Genomic DNA, 17,241 nt, shown 5'->3' on the forward strand with positions numbered 1-17,241 from the left:
GCGAACATCATAGAAGTAGCACATTCAGAAATACAACAAGCATCTTGTAACTTGCTTTTCATGATCAATCAGTAAAGGAAGTTCGCCGTCTATAATCAACCCTAACCTTTTATCGTCTTCAACATTCCCATTCCCGTCGTTTCAACAACATCTAAATCGGCACTCATCACCCCCTCCCCTCTCCAACCCTCCTAACAAACCCAACCTCCTCCTCCCACCACCCTTGAAAAACCCTCAGTCTCTCCGTCCGTTCCTTCATCAACTCCCTCCCCACGTCCGTCTTTGCCAAGTCCACCAACCTCACCAGCTTCTCGTCCACATGCTCCATACTCCCAGCCATGTCCCTCCCCGTCTTGGCCCCGCCGAACGTGAACATGCGTCCCAACCCGACCGCGCCAACGGCGTCCAGTCGGTCCGCGTCCTGTACCACGGCTAGCTCTGGGTGCTGCTCAATGAGCGAGTTGATGAAACCTGGGTTGGCCGGGTTCTTGGTCTCGGTGCTGTAGGAGACGTTGAGGCAGATGGTTTGGATCTTGGAGGCGAGGGGGGCTGGGCAGGAAAACGATGTAAGGAGGGTAGCGATGAGAGTGGTGGGGTCTTCTGACTCTTTCAAGTATCTTGTACCCAATATGTTAGCAAGGTTTTGGGTAAGTATGCGAATTGAGGCTTGAGGGGTGTCCACTGAAAGGTGAGATCAAGGTTGGATATAAGGTTCAGATTGGAGCGAGAAGGTATGTGAGGCTGAGAGGAAGGAGAAGAAGAAGACAAGAAGAAACTGACTTCTTGTCGCCGACGTCGTGTAAGAGGGCTGCAAGGTGGATGGTGCGAAGATCGAGTGAGTCCTTGTTGGCGGACTTGGCGTAGATGTAATGCGATAGCCCGACGACACGCTCGATGTGGCTCCAGTCGTGAGACGCGTCGTAATTGCTCATGTAGTTTTTTACATAGGCCGTGACGGCTTGGACTAGAGGATCATCTTTGAAGGTGTCCATGTTGTACGGTGAAACTCGCGAGTGATCGGGTATGTCCGAGAATCAAAGAGTTGGATTGGATGAAGTCTACCACTACGGAGTTGAACAACTTAAATTTTGAAAACATTTTATAGCCACATTGATGCTTAGGAAGCTGTTTAGGGTAAATTACAATCAGTACAGTAAACTTTCAACGAACAACAAAGAGGAACTACATTCTGAAGTCCATGGCTGCCTGCGGTTGCCTAGATTCCTTTCTGTGATTGGTTGGGAAAAGCAACGCTGTTACCGGAACACGGAGCGGTTACATTCGGCCGGAGTACCGAAGCCTACCCCGAATTAAAGCGGGGCCAATGCCGGGTGGGTCTCGCTTCGTTCAGGTTTGGGCCGGTCCGCATCGCCGGTACCATCGGTATCGGGCGACATAGAACATCTCACAAATAGTCAATAAAGCATGTTTCATTCTTCTCCAAGCTGCTCATTCACTAGTAGAAAGAGCTTCTACCGACCAGCAAATGAACAATGAGAGGCCTATGTTGCTATCATCCTGCAAGATGCATGTACGGCTAAACACCATCGAGAAACCGTACTGGTATCAAGAAAATAACAGGATGCTTATAGAGGAGATAGTTCATGTTGGAAACTCGATATAAACTAGCATTTATGAATATTAGTGCTGGATACTATGGCCAGGTGGATTAGATCGAAATGGAATTCCCAAGGGTTCTCCGACCCCGCCTGTAGAGCTCCTCTCCCGTGGGCCGTACCGGTGCCGTTCGGGTGGGGTACCTCCCAACCGCACCTCCTCCGCTAATAACAACGTCCGGTACATCGGTGCAACGCCACCGAGTGTCAAAGTGATCTTTGTGTTGTTTCAAGTAATTGAGTTCCAGCTTTCATCAGTTGATCTCATCTTCATAATTTCTCATCTATCCATTGTTTTGAAATTCCATTCAAAGCCTTCCATCATCTCTCCTCGGCCACTTTTAGCTCCATCCGTCCGTATCTCCCAGGCCGTGAAACTCCTCCTTACCTGTCACCAACGCCCAACATCTACCCTTGATCCGAACACACCAAACTCTTACACCTCAAACCCTTACCAGCAGAGGAACAACGTCGACAATAGCAACCACCGCAACAATGTCTCAGACCGCCGCCAACTCCGGCGGCATCTCCAGCGATGGCCTGCCTCCCGTCTCTCCTATCTCCCTCAAAACCATCCCCATGGCCGGTCTCCTCGTCGACGTCTACGGCCTCGACGAGCTCCCCGCCAGCGTATCTCGCGTCTCCTGTCTGTGGCTGCACCACCAGCGGACGCGGAACAAGGACCACATGCGGGAGATCGCGGCTCGGTGTGTCGGTGCTTGGAACGAATCTAGTGAAAGTGAGAAGAAGGATAGGGGGTTGATCGCCTTGGCATACGACCAGCGCAACCACGGGACGAGATTGGTGCATGATCCGGCGAACGGAGCGTGGAGGGAGGGAAACAAGACGCATGCGCAGGATATGTTGGGGGGTATTGTGGGGATGGTGGGAGATCAGACGGTTTTGTTGTGAGTCTGTCGATGTGACCGGGTGTGCAAGTTGGAACTGTGACTGATGAAATTTTTTATTTTCACTAGGGATGTCGTGGAGTCGTACCTCTTCCATGATAGCGCAGAGGAAGGACAGCAGAGGAAGGTGATTGACCACCACCTTGCTTTGGGCATCTCCCTCGGAGGACACAGCGTGTGGCAACTCATGTTTGCGGACCCAAGAGTGCGCGCTGGTGTGGCGGTTATTGGATGTCCTGATTTTATGAGTAAGTCTGTTCTTGTTCTTCTCCGTTCTGGAAATACCATAGCAACTAACCACCTGATAGACCTCATCACCGACCGTGCCCGTCTCTCCAAGCTATCAACTTACTCTGCCGACACCGGCGCCGCCACCTTTCTGGGGAGCAAAGACTTCCCTCCTTCCTTGGTTACGGCCGCTTGCAAGACGGACCCGAAGGGAATCCTGTTTGGCACCGCTCCCATTCCCTCGTTCACGTCGTCATCGGGTTCTCCCTCACCCAGCACAACAGACGAGGATGAACGGCAAAGACGGCAAATCCTTCTTGAACGTCTGCAAGGAAAGCAGTTTCTTCTTTGCAACGGCGCAGAAGACAAACTCGTGCCCCCTCGGTGCGGTGAGGCGTTCACAAGGTGGTTCAAGGAGGCCGCAGATAAGTATAAGGAGGCGAGGATCTCGGTGGATGAGAGGACTTATGCGGGAGTTGGGCACACCTTCAGCGTAGGCATGGTCAAGGATGCGGTTGAATGGGTGATGGAGGTGGTTAAGAACGCTGATGCGGATATAGTCGCTCAAGCGAGGAATGGAAGGTCGAAGATGTGAAGTCACTGATTAGGAGAGTGGACATCACCTGTCGAGACCAAGAGAATGGCTGCGCTGCCAGATCAGCCAACCTGCCTTCTCACTGGACTCACAATGTGGTAAGGCAGCGATGGCCATGTAGAAAATGTGTGCACTGGGTGTAGAAAGAGGCCGTCGTGACAATGGACAGCAAGGTGGAGGTCAAGACCACAGAGGAAGGAGGGCATTCCCAGAGGATGAGCCCAGGGCTGATAGGGAGCCCGGTTGGCACGGCAGAACTTGTATATAAACCTCGGGCCTCAGGCCCTTGAAGTGGTATTTTCCTCTCCTCATCAGAATCAACAATCCTACCAGATCTTTGAGTTACCCATTTGCCTTACAGATTAGCTGTAGAATTACCATTCCACAGAGTTGTAGACTACAGAATCATGATGCCATCTCTCACCTCGCCCAAGGCCTTGGCTTATCCCCATCAACCAGCACTTCGCTCCCATCTTGCAGAATCCTCGTCTCAACTCCGCTACTCCTCCGTTCCTCCTCACTGAAAAACAACCGCTGATCCACCCCCCAACAGTTCCTCGCCCTCCTCTTCCCAGCCAACTCCTCCCCCACCCCATGCGGATCCTCAGCCCACTGTCCCAAAGCCAACTGCACCCCTTGCATAGCTTCCTTCTTCTCGTTCGACTCCTTATCCCTTTCAACAACTCCATCTCCACCAACCCCAGGCGGATTAATACCCACAAACCTCACCCTCTCCTCCAACTCCAACGAGGAGGAGTCCAAACCGAAAATGGCAGCGCAGTGCCCGTCCACCAGCCGGTTCCGCTTGAAGGCGTGGCTGACGATGGTGATGCGCTCCGGCCAGGCGTGCTGAGGGTGCTGAGGGTGGACGACGCGCCAGTAGTGGATGAGGGAGAAGAGGATGTTGTAGTAGGAGTCCAGGGCGCGTTCTTCCAAGAAGATACGGTTCGAAAAGGGGGCAGCGGAAGGGCCGAAAGAAGGCGAAAGGTCGAAGAAGGAGTTGGCGAGGGCTAGGTTGTAGTAACTTTGGGCTTCGGAAAGGCGCGTTTCGGGGCGGGTTGGGCCGCTTTTATTCGTGTGGGAGTTAGCTAGTCATGTGCAGACGGAGGTCGAAAGCCAGTAGGGGGACGAACCCAGAGAACATCAACACTGCGCGGTCATCTTTTGCGAGTTCTTCAAGGCCTGCTTTGATGTGGGCGATAAACGTGGGCGTTTCGCCCTTTTTGTAGGGCTCAATGAGCCATTCGGATTCGTCCCAGCCGTTTTCTGGGCCGCCGAGCCAGATGGCGTGGCCGCAGACGATGATGAGGTGGTTTGGTGGTGATAACATGGTGATGGTGAGGGTGAATGTGAGATTAAGGAAGAGATGGATCTACTGGCGAGATTGACCGCCTTTTTCCGATATATGACTGATCATGTGATTCTTTTTGGCTTGGGGCAGACGCAGTAGACATTGGCAAGGTGATGAAGAAATGGGTGTGAAAACATTAGTTGATTTATTCAGGGGGTTGTAAAATACCCCTTTTCAATCAAAACAAACACCAGCCCGGAAATTTTGATATCCAGTTTTCTCAGCTGACCACACCTCACGCCTTTTGGTCAGATTCCGCCTCACGCATGAGACGCAGGACACTGGAGACCAGGTACAAACTTCCAGCAATAACAATCGGCTCATCTCCCGCAGCCTTGGATGCCCATTCCAGGGCAGCTCGTACATCATCTCCCGAGTTGTGCGTAGTTTGAGTATCAACGCCATAACGGATCGCCTGGTGGACCAAGTTGGCCGGGTCCTCCGCTTTAACCCACGGCATTCCATCCACTGGCCCAAACTGCACAGCCGTGACCTGATCACCCGGCTGTATGATATGGGACATAATACTGTCCACATCTTTGCCCCTGGAAGCGGCCAGCACCCAAGTAATTGATCGACTCCGCGAGCGGTAGTGCTTGTTGACATACTCAGCTAAAACTTCGGCCGACTGGCTATTGTGGGCTCCGTCCAGCAGAGCCGCTTGATGCTGCCCGGTGATGGGAAAGAGATCAATTTTTTGCAGACGACCGGGCCATTGCAGCTGCTTAACGATGGGAAGGAGACGACTCATCGAGTGGTCAACATCCGGACACGCTAAGCGAAAGGCCAACAACGCGCACGCCAGATTCTGAACTTGATGCGGCTCATAGCCTTCTTCGGTGAGAACCTGCACCAGGGCGGAATCTGATGAGGGATAGTGCAGCTCTACGCCGCCAACCTCTTTCGCATGGTCTTGAATCACTTTCAGGACCGAAGACTCGTTGCTGTCATCGACGACACAGGGAACGCCGGAGCGGATGATGCCTGCTTTTTGCAGTGCGATCTCCTCAACCGTATTTCCTAGGAAAGACTGGTGATCAAGACCAATTTTTGCGATGACGGTAACGGACTTGTGCTTCATGATGTTGGTAGCGTCCAGCTTCCCGCCGAGACCAACCTCGATTACGCCATACTCAACTTTCAGACGGTGAAAGATCTCAAAGGCGGTCGCAGCAAGGAGCTCAAACTCGGTGGCCCCGATCTTCTCGTCCTGATCCCGTTGCTTGACCAAGCCCTCGACTTGACGGAATATCGTCTCGGAGACGGGCTTCTCATTGATAGTGATGCAGTCCCAGCGGTCGATGAGATGGGGTGAGGTGAACCTCGCACTCGAGACACCGCTGGCACTGAGCATAGCCGAGAGATAGGCGCATATTGAGCCCTTGCCGTTGGTGCCGGCAACGTGGATGGCCTTCCAGGTCTGCGGCGTGTGTTGAAGAAGACGCCCGATGCGGGCCAGTCCGAGATCAATCATGGCGATGGTGGACTGGTGATTAACTCACTCACATGCACAAACAATGTAGAAAAACACACAGAGTGACTGTGAAGGTGATTGGTGGCGATGCGGATCGATCTCAGTCCTGGGGTCCTTGGCCAAGTCCCGTCATCATTCTCTTCGAAGAAGCAGAGCTCAATTGAATGCAGTGAGCAGCCAGAAGGGAAGCTGTGGATACTGCAGTGGCTCATCAGCGGCGGATGCTTATGGCGGGGCGTAGAAAGTCGATCTGCGTGGGCAGGAAGCGAGGCAAGGAGGACCCCTGATTCACATATCCTAGCTGAATGGGAAAGGAAGTCGCAGTTTTCTCTATGATGCATAATTCGAAGACGAAATCTCCCTACTTAAACGGTCTAAGCGCATGGACTCTTGTAAGCGCATAGTTTTCTTGCTGACATGCAGTCAGACCGAAATGTCTCAGCGCACTAAGCCCTATCGCCCTGGGGCCATGGGGCTCCAATGGGGCATGTTGCAACCTGGAGAAGATCCCCGGGCCGCCCAGCCGCTTCATCTCTCCGTCCTGTCAAAACCGCAATCCCCTGAAGCCTGCAATCCCGTCCTCTCCCCTTTCGTTCGCGCGTTGAGGTTCCGATCAAACCAAACCACCTGGCAGACTGAATCATCCGCCGCCACCGCTATCCGCAAACCCCACGACCGCCAACTCGGGCAAGGATTCCACAACAGAGGCTGGGGCGCATTCTTTATCGCAACATCAAGCTTCCTTGACCATTGACGAGCCCCCGCCATCACCAACCGTCACGCTCGTTAATATCTTCCCTTGCTCCCAGCGTCGCTCTATCGCTAAACCCCAAGCGGACCGTCTGTCGCGACATCGCGACTCAAGTTAACACCATGGGTCTCCGGTAAGAACACCGCGTCAGGGCGTTTCGCGTCTGCGCTTATCCCCCCCTTTGCCATATGTATCCACCGCGATTTCGTCACTTTCATCTGTCGCACATGCTCGATATGGTGCTTTCCATCAAACCGATGATGCGCCTCATCAGGGCAACCGATCCAGTCGCATTCCCCTATTCCACTCTGTAGGCTTGCGCTGACCTGCCCCGTCCTCCCAATCAGATTGTACCAAGCGCCTGTCGAGTCCGACATCCAATCGAAGTCGGCGGCGGACAAGAACTCTGCCGAAGCTCGATCCTCCATTAGACGCAGCCGCCTTCAAAATTCCGAACGAGTGCAGCAACGCCGACGTCGCCTCGCTATCACCGCTGCTATCAACAGTGGCAATGCCGCTGCTGCTGCTGGTAACAACCATGACAACCTCAGACGCCGATCCCCTCCAGCCGAACGATCAAGCGGTTCCAACAGCGATAGCAACAGCAACAATGCGCCAAATAATGCGGAATCTAGTCGCGACACCACGCGTGACGGGGCTAGTCGTATAGGTGGTATGCTCGATGACCAGGTCATTGCCTTGTTTGGCAGGCGGTTGGCTCACCTGCATTCACTGTCCCAGTACCCAGGAGCCCTTACTGACGATGAGGATCCCGAACCCAACCCTTTCCTCGCGCATATGACCGCGGAACCACCTTTTGCACACATGGCCGTTGAACCTGGCTTTCTATCTCGTAGAGTGCCACCACCGCCACCACCGCCCGTAGAACCTCGTACATCGTCTCAGATGAATCGTGGCCCACCTACCCCGGTATGCGCTCACCCTTTCTTTCCTACACACCGTCTGAGCCAACCGAATAGCACCAACTAACAATTAGTAGATCCGAGAACGCGCAGCTTTGCGCCGCATCAGGGATCGGACCGCGGACCGGGCCTCGTCTCTCTATGGCACATGGGGGAACCCTTACCCTAGGCCTGACGCAATTTCTGGTCGCCGCCGAGGTGAACAGGCACCGTCTGTTGACGCGCCGCAAGTGGATGGTTTGGGAGATCGCAACCGGAGTTTCAGTCCCGAGGATCTCAGTCCCGAGGGCGACCATGTCTGGGACATTTTCACGACCACCCTGACGCCAGACCCGCTAACGCCCAGCTCTGGCTCTTCGTTTGCTTCCGTTTCGGCATCTGCGGTTGCCTCGCAGAATGCGGCGGCACCCTCTGTCGGGACTTCTGTCACCGTCCCGGATGCGCCCGTAGAAGTTGCAGAAGCGGAACCTCCGTGTGAGTCGGGAGGTGAAAATTCCGACACGGAAGGTGATGAGGAGGACGAGCTGGACGTGAACCCGCTTACTCGTTTTCCTCTAGCTCCTAGCTTGAACAGCATTCGAAGGTCGTATGCGGATGTTACCCGCAATGACAGCAGTGATGATTCTCTGGAGATCTTGGGCGGTATGGGAGGCCTGCAGCGCATCGTGCGCAATCTTGCTACGCGCGAGGATGTCCCCGATGAGTGGTGGGCTGAGGCTGGGCTCAGCCGGATGCTTTCACGGGGTGCATCTGGAAACTGAGCACAATCATTGCAGTGTCTGTGTGCGTGTTTCGAACTCATGGCATTTGCTCTCAGGAGCAAAATTGCTCGTGCAGTTAGTGATGCACACTTGAATCCCCGGGTTTTCTCTTCTCTTTTTTTTTTTTTTTTTTTTTTTTTTTTTTTTTTTTCCTTCCTTGTCCTTTGGCGCATACGGTGAGCGGCGTCATGGTTTATTTGGGTCTCCTTTTTCCTTGCCCACTCATCGTCCTTATCATCATCATGTGACTGTTCATGATTTCATCTTCTTATTCATCAAATTGGATGAAAAGGAAGGTTCCTGATAGGAAGACTTTGATGGAACATTTTATGGCTGGGAGCGACCAGATTATTAGACAGCAGCGTTGAAGCGGCGCTATGCTGATGTACTACATGATTTCCCGGTACAAACTGAGCGGAGGGCTTCCAACGGATTGGGGAGCCAAAAAAAAAAGACAAAACAGCAATAGATGGTAATGGTTGACGAATGTCATAGGAAATTCTAAAGATGAATTTTTGTGGTTTATATCACTTGAGATTGCTCGTACAGGTCGTGCCAGGCCACGTTACAGATCAAGGGCCTGTAATTACAACATCATACTTTTGGTTGGTACTACTTACAGAATGTCTGACATAGGGAACCGATCTCGACAAAACATGTGCGAAATTATCCCAGAGGTTCCAATCTGAAACACAAAGAAACACCAATGCCATGTGTGAAGCTCTTAGATGTGCTGGCGGTGGATGATAAGATAGGTAGGTATCCAGCAGAGGCATGTCGGGGATGGCGATTTCCCGCTATGTATGTAGCTCTATACACTACATAGCTGCACCTCTGCACTAGAGTAGCTGCATGCAAGTTAGAATTGATCCCTACACTACTTCATGCAGGCTTTCTAAAGTGCACTGCGTGACTGGATAGAAGTGTCTACCGCCGGAAGCAGGTGAAGGTGAAGATGAGTGTCGTCGCATTGGCGCGGAAAACCCGAGTCGACGGGAAGAATGCGAGGATGGGATCCTGTCATTTCTCTTTTTGTGATGAGCGACCTGACACTCACTCCATCGTACCGTTGAAATCGATGCCTAGGCCCAGCGCATACATACATACATGCTAAACAGTGATCCACTCTCTTCATTCAGCTGTTGCCGTGTTCTCGAGGCGTCCAAGACATCCAGGGCTGCACTGCAGCGTTCGAACACTTACAATATTTCCATTACTTCAACCAGCTCTCTGCTGTGGTGGATGTGTGAATGCTTGGTTGTTTCAGCGCAAACAGTTCCAACCCGAATCATACATTCCACTTTGTCAAGTACGTTTTCCCCTCCTCTAGGGGTAGTAGGTAGAGGTAGCTTCTTTCCTCTGCTCTTTCTCTTTTCAAAACGCTCCGCCAACCAATACCGGATGAACTCCCACGTCAAGAAACAAGGATATCAAGGTACCTTTCGCCTAGTACTTTTACCCCGCGGTACGCCATCTCGAACGATCTGACACACGACAACAAGCGACCAGCGCCCAGCATTCAAGAACCACAACAACAATAACATCCAGCATCTGGTGGCTAACGGCAATGCCCACTTAATCTTCCAGAGCGCCAGCAATTGCACAAGGGAACCATCTTCGTCTTGCCCCGCTGGACCTTCGGCATTGTTCTAGGCGCCTTCATATATCGATACCTTTTCCGTCTAGCTTTCGAATGCTGTCAACGTCTAGTCACAGAGTTTCGCATAGACAAAAAGAACACGAAACGCCGGCCGTATCGAGCAAGCGTTCACGCTAGTCGCCAAAACCTTGGGCTGTACACTCCGAGTCATCAGCTTCCACTTCACGGATTTCTTCCCGTCGCGCTTTTCAACATTCTCTCGGCTCCATACCCCACACGGACCCGATCTTGTTTTCGCATCGACATTTCCGGCGCATTATCACATCCGTAGCAAGGCACCCAACACCGACGCCCACTTCCATTTTACTACATCTTGGGCCGACCGGCGACCAGCCCGGGTTTCCATACTGCGAATCACAACAGAAAAGCGGACCCCTCCTCCATTCCTGGGCCTGGATTGGGAATGGGATACATCACGCTACTACCCCGTCGATATCCACCCACCCTATATAAGGTCTCTCGGCAAGAACCCTTGAATAGCCAGCCAGCCAGCTTCGGCTCTCTCACAGAATCTCCAGGCCCCCGGGCCCCTTCGTACACCTATCTGCCTACCGGCGGCAACCCCAAAATTTCGGACATATTGACCTCTGCGGAGAGAGGGTAAACAAAAGTGGGGGGAGTTTTTGACTGGATCGGTAAAGCCTCCCGGACCGGGGCCGCAGGCATGGCGCCGAACCCGCCGGGCTCCTTCTCCACCGAGCGCTCGTATCATGGCGGGAACGGCAAGGCAGCAGCAGTCGTGGCTACCAAAGTGCCGGGGACACCGCGTCGGGAGGCTGGCGGCCATGGCCGAGAAAAGGCGGTCCAAGATCCGGGCCTAAAGGACTATGTACGTCGTTCTTCCTCTGTCCCTCTTATTTTCCCCTGGTGTCTCGTTAGAGTGCTTCGCCGTTAATATTGTGTGGCATGTCGTATGTGAAAGATTCTGAAGCTCAGTCAGGTCTCTGTTTCATCCAAGTTCTACCCTCTAGCCGGTGCGGAAGGGTCGTAACGAGGCGGCTCGTACCTTACCTACATTGTTGACATATGCACCTCTCGGCATGCTCAGTGGCTTGCATGAGTCTGATTTCTTTGTTCAGCAGCACCGGCATGGGGCCACAGTGACCCCGACTTATCAATCAATCAATAAATCAAACGATATCACACATTCGGTTCTTTTGAGACATGGCTGACCTATGACCACATACGTGGGTGTTTAGCGACTCGGTGATTGCATCGGGAAAGGAGCCTTTGGATCGGTCTACAAGGCCTTCAACTGGGGAACCGGCGAGGCCGTGGCCGTCAAGCAAATCAAGCTCGTCGATGTACCAAAAAGCGAGCTTCGGATGATCGAGGTGAGTTGGTTTGATAATTTCCAAGATACATCCGATTGCTTCAAGCTGACATTGCGTAGGCCGAAATCGATCTCTTGAAAAATCTTCATGTGAGCGGAGACGGCAGCTCTTTGCTCAAGCTAAAAGTACTAATAACATTTAGCATGACAATATTGTCAAGTACATAGGTTTCGTAAAATCGGCGGATTGCCTGAACATCATCCTCGAGTAAGTGGGTTCCTTGAGCCGGGAAGAGACACCGAGAATACTAACACGAGTTGGACAGGTACTGCGAAAATGGCTCGCTGCATTCGATATGTAAAGCCTATGGCAAGTTCCCAGAAAATCTTGTCGGTGTGTACATGACCCAGGTCCTTCAGGGGCTGCAGTATCTGCACGACCAGGGTGTCATCCATCGAGATATCAAAGGTGCCAATATTTTGACTACCAAGGATGGCACCGTCAAGTTAGCAGACTTTGGCGTGTCAACCAGCACTCTAGCAGGCCCAGACAAGGAGGCGCAAGTAGTAGGGACTCCCTATTGGATGGCCCCTGAGATCATTCAACTGTCCGGCGCTACCTCTGCCTCGGATATCTGGAGCGTCGGATGTACGGTTATTGAGCTTTTACAAGGAAAGCCTCCATATCATCACCTGGCTGCGATGCCGGCTCTTTTTGCTATTGTTAACGATGACCACCCACCGCTTCCAGAAGGAGTCTCACCGGTTTGTCTCTCCGTGTTCTCAAGCTGCGCGGGTTTGATATGCTGACCACGAGAATAGGCTGCTCGTGACTTCTTAATGCAGTGTTTTCAGAAGGACCCTAACCTTAGAGTATCGGCGAAAAAGCTTTTGAGACATTCGTGGATTCAAGGTTGCCGGAGGAGTGATGCGCCGATATCAAAAGCACCATCAAACTTTATTCAGGCCGTTGAGGAAGTCAAGCAATGGAACAAGGCGCTCAAGTCATCGGAAGCCACCCCTAGAACATCGATTGGTTCAGATCACGGAAATCCTTCCACACAGAATAGGAATGCTTCTGGCCAACATCGTCCAAATCTCTCTATTTCGACAAAGGTGCCCCCACAGCAAGCGAAGCCGAAGGCGAACGCAGAGGTCTTTAGGTCTCCTGCGGTAGAAGCTGGTGAGTATCAGAAAATTAGGACGTGAAAGTGTTAGCTGACAGATTGTGACAGACGATGATAACTGGGACAATGACTTTGCCACTGCAATTTCACCTAGTGCGCTCCACCTCCCTCACATCAAAGGCCAGGATAATTTTGGAGGACTACTTTCCAGCGATCGGCTCAAAGCGTTCGCATCCATTGACAGCTCGCGGGAAGATACAGAGAATTGGGACGAAGACTTTGGCGGAGAATTTGAGCAGACGATTCGTCCCTTGCCGAAACGGTCAGATAGGGTGTCCGATTCCAAGTCTTCTCAGCAAGGACATAGGCGGCAAAGGAGCAGCAAAACCACGATTTCAAGCGCCTCCCAGACTAAGTCGCCTGTGAGGACGCAGTTCGGAAACAAGTTTGAACTTCCACCCCGTCCTGAATCAATCTATCGTGAGCAGTCTACCGAGGATTACTCTGATCTCTTTGGCGATACGGACTCTGTCTTCAATAGCCGGCTTAATGTTGCTGTCAAGGTAAACCTTGCCTCTCCCTCTTTGTCGCCTGATCCCTGTCGCCAATTCGCTGACCGTCTTGCTTTTGTAGGACGCCCCGCAACTATTTCACCCTTCTGATCTCACCAGTTTACCGCGCTCTACGGCATCGCCTGTCAATGGCAGCAGCGGGCGGAGACAGTCAGCTTCCGCGCGGCCACCATCAGCCCCTGAGAAGCCCGCCGTCCGAAGGACAAGGATGACAGTAGAGATCACAAAGTTTGCTGAAGACGAGGGTGACGAGGACTTTTCGGACATTTTCGGGGCCGAACAGGAAAGCTTCACAAAGCCGCCCAAGAGCGATGAGGGATCAGAAGATGGCCATCAACTCATGCTCCTTTCCAAGTTGTCTAACAATTCTTGGCTTGGGGACGACGAAGATGAAGACGACCCCTTTGCGATGATGGATCCAGGCTGGGATGAGATGGATCTCGAGGCCAATATTGCTCGTGATAGACATGCTAGGTTGGCCGAGAAGGTGGAAGAGAGAGTGAAGTCTTTGAAGCCGACGGAGAGTGAGGATATACTTGCTGATCTGGCTGAAGACTTGCTCAATCTTCTATGGGAAAACAGCGAGGTCAAGGATCTCATCATCAGTGCACATGGGTTGCTACCGATCCTGGAGATCTTGGAGCCCTGCACAGTGAAGAGTCGTCAGCACATGATCTTGCAGCTGTTGAAGATCGTCAATGCGGTAGGTGCCAATATCAGTGTTCATATGTGAAAAACTGTATGGCTGTCCGATCACTGACTGCGAGCAGATCATATTGGACGACGTCGAGCTGCAAGAGAACTTGTGTTTCGTTGGCGGTATCCCTATTATCACCAAGTTCGCTGCTCGGCAGTATTCGAACGAAATCCGCTTGGAGGCCGCAGCCTTTGTTCGGCAAATGTACCAGACTTCTACCTTGACGCTGCAAATGTTCGTCAGTGCAGGCGGTCTCAATGTCTTGGTAGAGTTTCTGGATGAAGACTATGACATGTCGCCAGACCTTGTTCTTATCGGCGTGAATGGCATTTGGAACGTCTTTGAGCTTCAGGTAAGCCTTGTTCTTCAACACATGTCTTGATGTCAAGAAATGGTGCTGATTGTCACTCTAGGGTCCGACCCCAAAGAACGACTTTTGCCGCATATTCTCGCGAAGCAAAATCTTGGACCCATTAGCTGCAGTGCTGCACAAGGTCTTGGATGAAGATGATAGGGACGAGCTGTCCGAGCTGATTGAAGCTCGCATCGTCAACATCTTTTATCTCTTCTCGCAAGCGGAGAACTATGTGAAGGAAGTCGTTGCCGAGCGCTTTGTACTCAAGAGTATGTACCCCTTATTGTTATAATGCCGGGTCAATTGCTAATAATCATAACTCAATATAGCTGTCCTAAAGGACCTCAGGCGGATGACACCTGCTCACCAAATCACTATGCTCAAGTTCATCAAAAACTTATCCATGCTGTCAACCACGTTAGAGTCATTACATTCCGCTGATGCCATTGACTACTTGATCGACGTTTTGAGCAACTCAATGAAGAGAGGGCAGCAGCATTTCCGCGAAATCTCCAATCAAGTGCTCAACACCATGTTTAACCTATGCCGACTCAGCAAGGAGCGTCAGGAATACGCTGCCAGCAATGGTATCATTCCACTGTTGCTCAAGATCATGAAGACCGATCGGCCGCCCAAGGAATTCGTCCTCCCTATTCTCTGCGACATGGCGCACTCGGGCAGCAAGGGCCGACGATATCTGTGGCAGAACAATGGGCTGGAATTCTACGTTTCGCTCTTGGCAGATCAGTATTGGCAAGTCACGGCGCTGGATGCTATCTTTGTTTGGCTAGAAAAGGAGACGGCCAAGGTCGAACACCATTTGCTCGACGGCAACTTTACCATGGCGATCACGTCTTGCTTCAATACCAACAAAGCAAATGCTTTCGACGCCAACCTTCTCGAACCGCTGTTAAAGCTTGTACGACTTAGTCCCTCTGTGGCAGCATCACTTGCCAAGGCGGAGATGTATGCTGGCATCGCCCAGAAACTGAGCCACAAGAAGGCCGTTGTGCGCCTCAACTTGCTCCGTCTCGTGCGCAGTATCATGGACGGCTGCGAAGTCAACAACACACCCATGGCGACCCTGGCCACTTCGACCGCGGGCCGTGCGCTGCGTGTTCTCTTTGACGATATACAAATACTGGCAGATAAGGATCCAGCAGTATTGGTGCGTAACTTGGCATCGGAGATCGTTAGGAGCCACATCGACATCGATCTACAACACGACGTAGCAGCCTTGGGCGCACTGAACATGGGTGCTGGGCCCTCGGCCATCCCCAATCCGCTCAACAACCTGAGTTCTGGACCACGCTCGCGGTCTGGCCCCCGGCGCAATACTAGTTATACACCGCCAGGCTTACATGCCAGCATGTCCATGCCGCCCACACCCACGCATGGTCACCGAGCCTCGCATTCGTCTTCGGCCGCATACATCGAAGTAGCATCAACGCCGAAACGCTCCGGAATCTCCCTAGCCCAGGAGCGCGAAGCAATGTATCGGCCGCACAGCAGAGACGGCGGCGTCCCGCTGATCAATATCCCACGCCGAGTTAGCCAAGACACCTCAGCGGGCATTCCTTCGTTGTCCTCATCCATGGGCTCGGCCGGTGGCTTAGGGACACCCTCAAGGATGCGACTGCCCCGCATGTCCATGACGCAGTATAGTTCTCCTAGACCGAGTCTATCATCTGCCGCCACGGCGCCTGGAGCGGTCTCAGCGACGGGCATGGGGATAGGTAACTCGGGCATAGCGAGCAGTCGTGCCGAGCGTGAGCGAGAGCGGAGCGAAAGTTCGCTGAGTAACCATAACAAGGAGAACTACGGGCGGATAAGGTCCGGGTCATCAGTTGCGGGTCCCGAGGCGAGGATCCTCGGAGGAGGAGGGTTGTACTCGGTCTCGCCGACAGGGAGTGCAGTGAGCTTGTCTAGCAGTTTCCAAGGTAGTGGAGGAGGAGGAGGAAGTGAGGGGTTCTCACGCAGCTACGGAGCGAGAGAGTCATCGTTCTCCGTTATGGGTGGTAGTGCGGGCGCCGGAAACGCTAAGCGCAGAAGTCGAGCGCCTAGTTCGGACATGAGGTGGTCGTAGGACGGTCATCCTCTGTTGCCGGAAAGTAAGCAGACAACTGTTATTGGTGATGGCTCTGGGTTTGGTGATAACGAAAGGCAACGTCTTGGTAGTGCTCGCGGGACTGGGAGCGAGGCGGGAGTTTCTACTTCTTCGTCTACGGCGCCGAGTACACCTACTAGTAGCGGTGGCAGGATTGTGGGTGGGAAGAGTGAAGTTCCGCTTAGTGCTTGCGGGAAAAAGACTGCTGGTGGCAATATCGCTTCTGGCGGTAGTAGAGAGGGCGTTGTTCGTCCTAGTTCTTCTGGCGCTGGCAGTGGTGGTGGTGATGGTGGTCTTCAGCATGGTCATGTTAGACAAACCAGACGGGGGCTATTATTGTCTGGTCGAACGAATTCGTATCCTGTTCCTGCTTCGGCGGTTAGAGATGATAGGAGAAGAAGATAAAATAGTGTTATGGATAAAAGAACGAGCATGACCACTCATAAAAAGAAAAGGGGAAAAGAGGAAGAGGACGGACGGAGGCGTTCCTTTGCTCATTTTTTTTGTGCAGGATATCTTTACAGGGCATGTATTTCATCCAAGATCGTTAGAAGACCTTCACGAGAAGTAGAAGTATCTGTATTTGGGGATTGGTAGATATATCATCGTGGGAGCTACGAAGACCTTTTAATGGATGATGGGTAAATATGATGTGCCAGTCAAGCAGACGGGATGTCTAGGTACGTCTGTGCATGGGTCCGGGTGCCTGGGTAGCGTATGTACAAATGCAGGGACGTCCCCAGCGTTTTATATATCTTGCATCTTGCGCAGATATTGGAGAACGAGTGCACGAGCGCTGTCATCAGCAGATGCCCCCTCACAGTGACGGGATGGTGGTGACAT

The 17,241-nt window shown here is 52.5% G+C and overlaps 6 protein-coding genes across 6 annotated transcripts; 3 read left to right on the forward strand and 3 right to left on the reverse strand.

The window, feature by feature from the left end:
• Positions 1 to 40: 40 nt before the first annotated feature.
• Positions 41 to 1,030, reverse strand: NEUTE1DRAFT_127545 (uncharacterized protein; the record flags this gene model as incomplete). Its single annotated transcript, XM_009849654.1, has 2 exons — positions 41 to 617; positions 781 to 1,030. 2 exons carry the CDS (start codon positions 990 to 992, stop codon positions 167 to 169), a joined length of 663 nt encoding a protein of 220 aa, XP_009847956.1.
• Positions 1,031 to 2,111: 1,081 nt separating this feature from the next.
• Positions 2,112 to 3,347, forward strand: NEUTE1DRAFT_34784 (uncharacterized protein; the record flags this gene model as incomplete). Its single annotated transcript, XM_009848773.1, has 2 exons — positions 2,112 to 2,524; positions 2,594 to 3,347. 2 exons carry the CDS (start codon positions 2,112 to 2,114, stop codon positions 3,345 to 3,347), a joined length of 1,167 nt encoding a protein of 388 aa, XP_009847075.1.
• Positions 3,348 to 3,388: 41 nt separating this feature from the next.
• Positions 3,389 to 4,677, reverse strand: NEUTE1DRAFT_144103 (uncharacterized protein; the record flags this gene model as incomplete). Its single annotated transcript, XM_009849655.1, has 2 exons — positions 3,389 to 4,413; positions 4,481 to 4,677. 2 exons carry the CDS (start codon positions 4,675 to 4,677, stop codon positions 3,768 to 3,770), a joined length of 843 nt encoding a protein of 280 aa, XP_009847957.1.
• A 150-nt stretch (positions 4,678 to 4,827) lies between these two features.
• NEUTE1DRAFT_115854 (uncharacterized protein) lies at positions 4,828 to 5,839 on the reverse strand (the record flags this gene model as incomplete). Its single annotated transcript, XM_009849656.1, has 1 exon — positions 4,828 to 5,839. The coding sequence occupies one exon, from the start codon at positions 5,777 to 5,779 to the stop codon at positions 4,934 to 4,936; it is 846 nt and encodes a 281-aa protein (XP_009847958.1).
• Positions 5,840 to 6,605: 766 nt separating this feature from the next.
• NEUTE1DRAFT_97901 (uncharacterized protein) lies at positions 6,606 to 8,607 on the forward strand (the record flags this gene model as incomplete). The annotated part of the gene is made up of 4 exons (XM_009849657.1): positions 6,606 to 6,778; positions 6,931 to 7,056; positions 7,271 to 7,853; positions 7,924 to 8,607. 4 exons carry the CDS (start codon positions 6,606 to 6,608, stop codon positions 8,605 to 8,607), a joined length of 1,566 nt encoding a protein of 521 aa, XP_009847959.1.
• A 2,324-nt stretch (positions 8,608 to 10,931) lies between these two features.
• Positions 10,932 to 16,474, forward strand: NEUTE1DRAFT_57465 (uncharacterized protein; the record flags this gene model as incomplete). The annotated part of the gene is made up of 11 exons (XM_009848991.1): positions 10,932 to 11,096; positions 11,467 to 11,601; positions 11,661 to 11,690; positions 11,762 to 11,808; positions 11,867 to 12,305; positions 12,363 to 12,723; positions 12,776 to 13,230; positions 13,301 to 13,942; positions 14,010 to 14,288; positions 14,350 to 14,560; positions 14,621 to 16,474. 11 exons carry the CDS (start codon positions 10,932 to 10,934, stop codon positions 16,375 to 16,377), a joined length of 4,521 nt encoding a protein of 1,506 aa, XP_009847293.1.
• Positions 16,475 to 17,241: the final 767 nt, after the last annotated feature.

This window comes from Neurospora tetrasperma (assembly GCF_000213175.1).
Source record: "Neurospora tetrasperma FGSC 2508 unplaced genomic scaffold NEUTE1scaffold_1, whole genome shotgun sequence".
Taxonomy (NCBI): domain Eukaryota; kingdom Fungi; phylum Ascomycota; class Sordariomycetes; order Sordariales; family Sordariaceae; genus Neurospora; species Neurospora tetrasperma.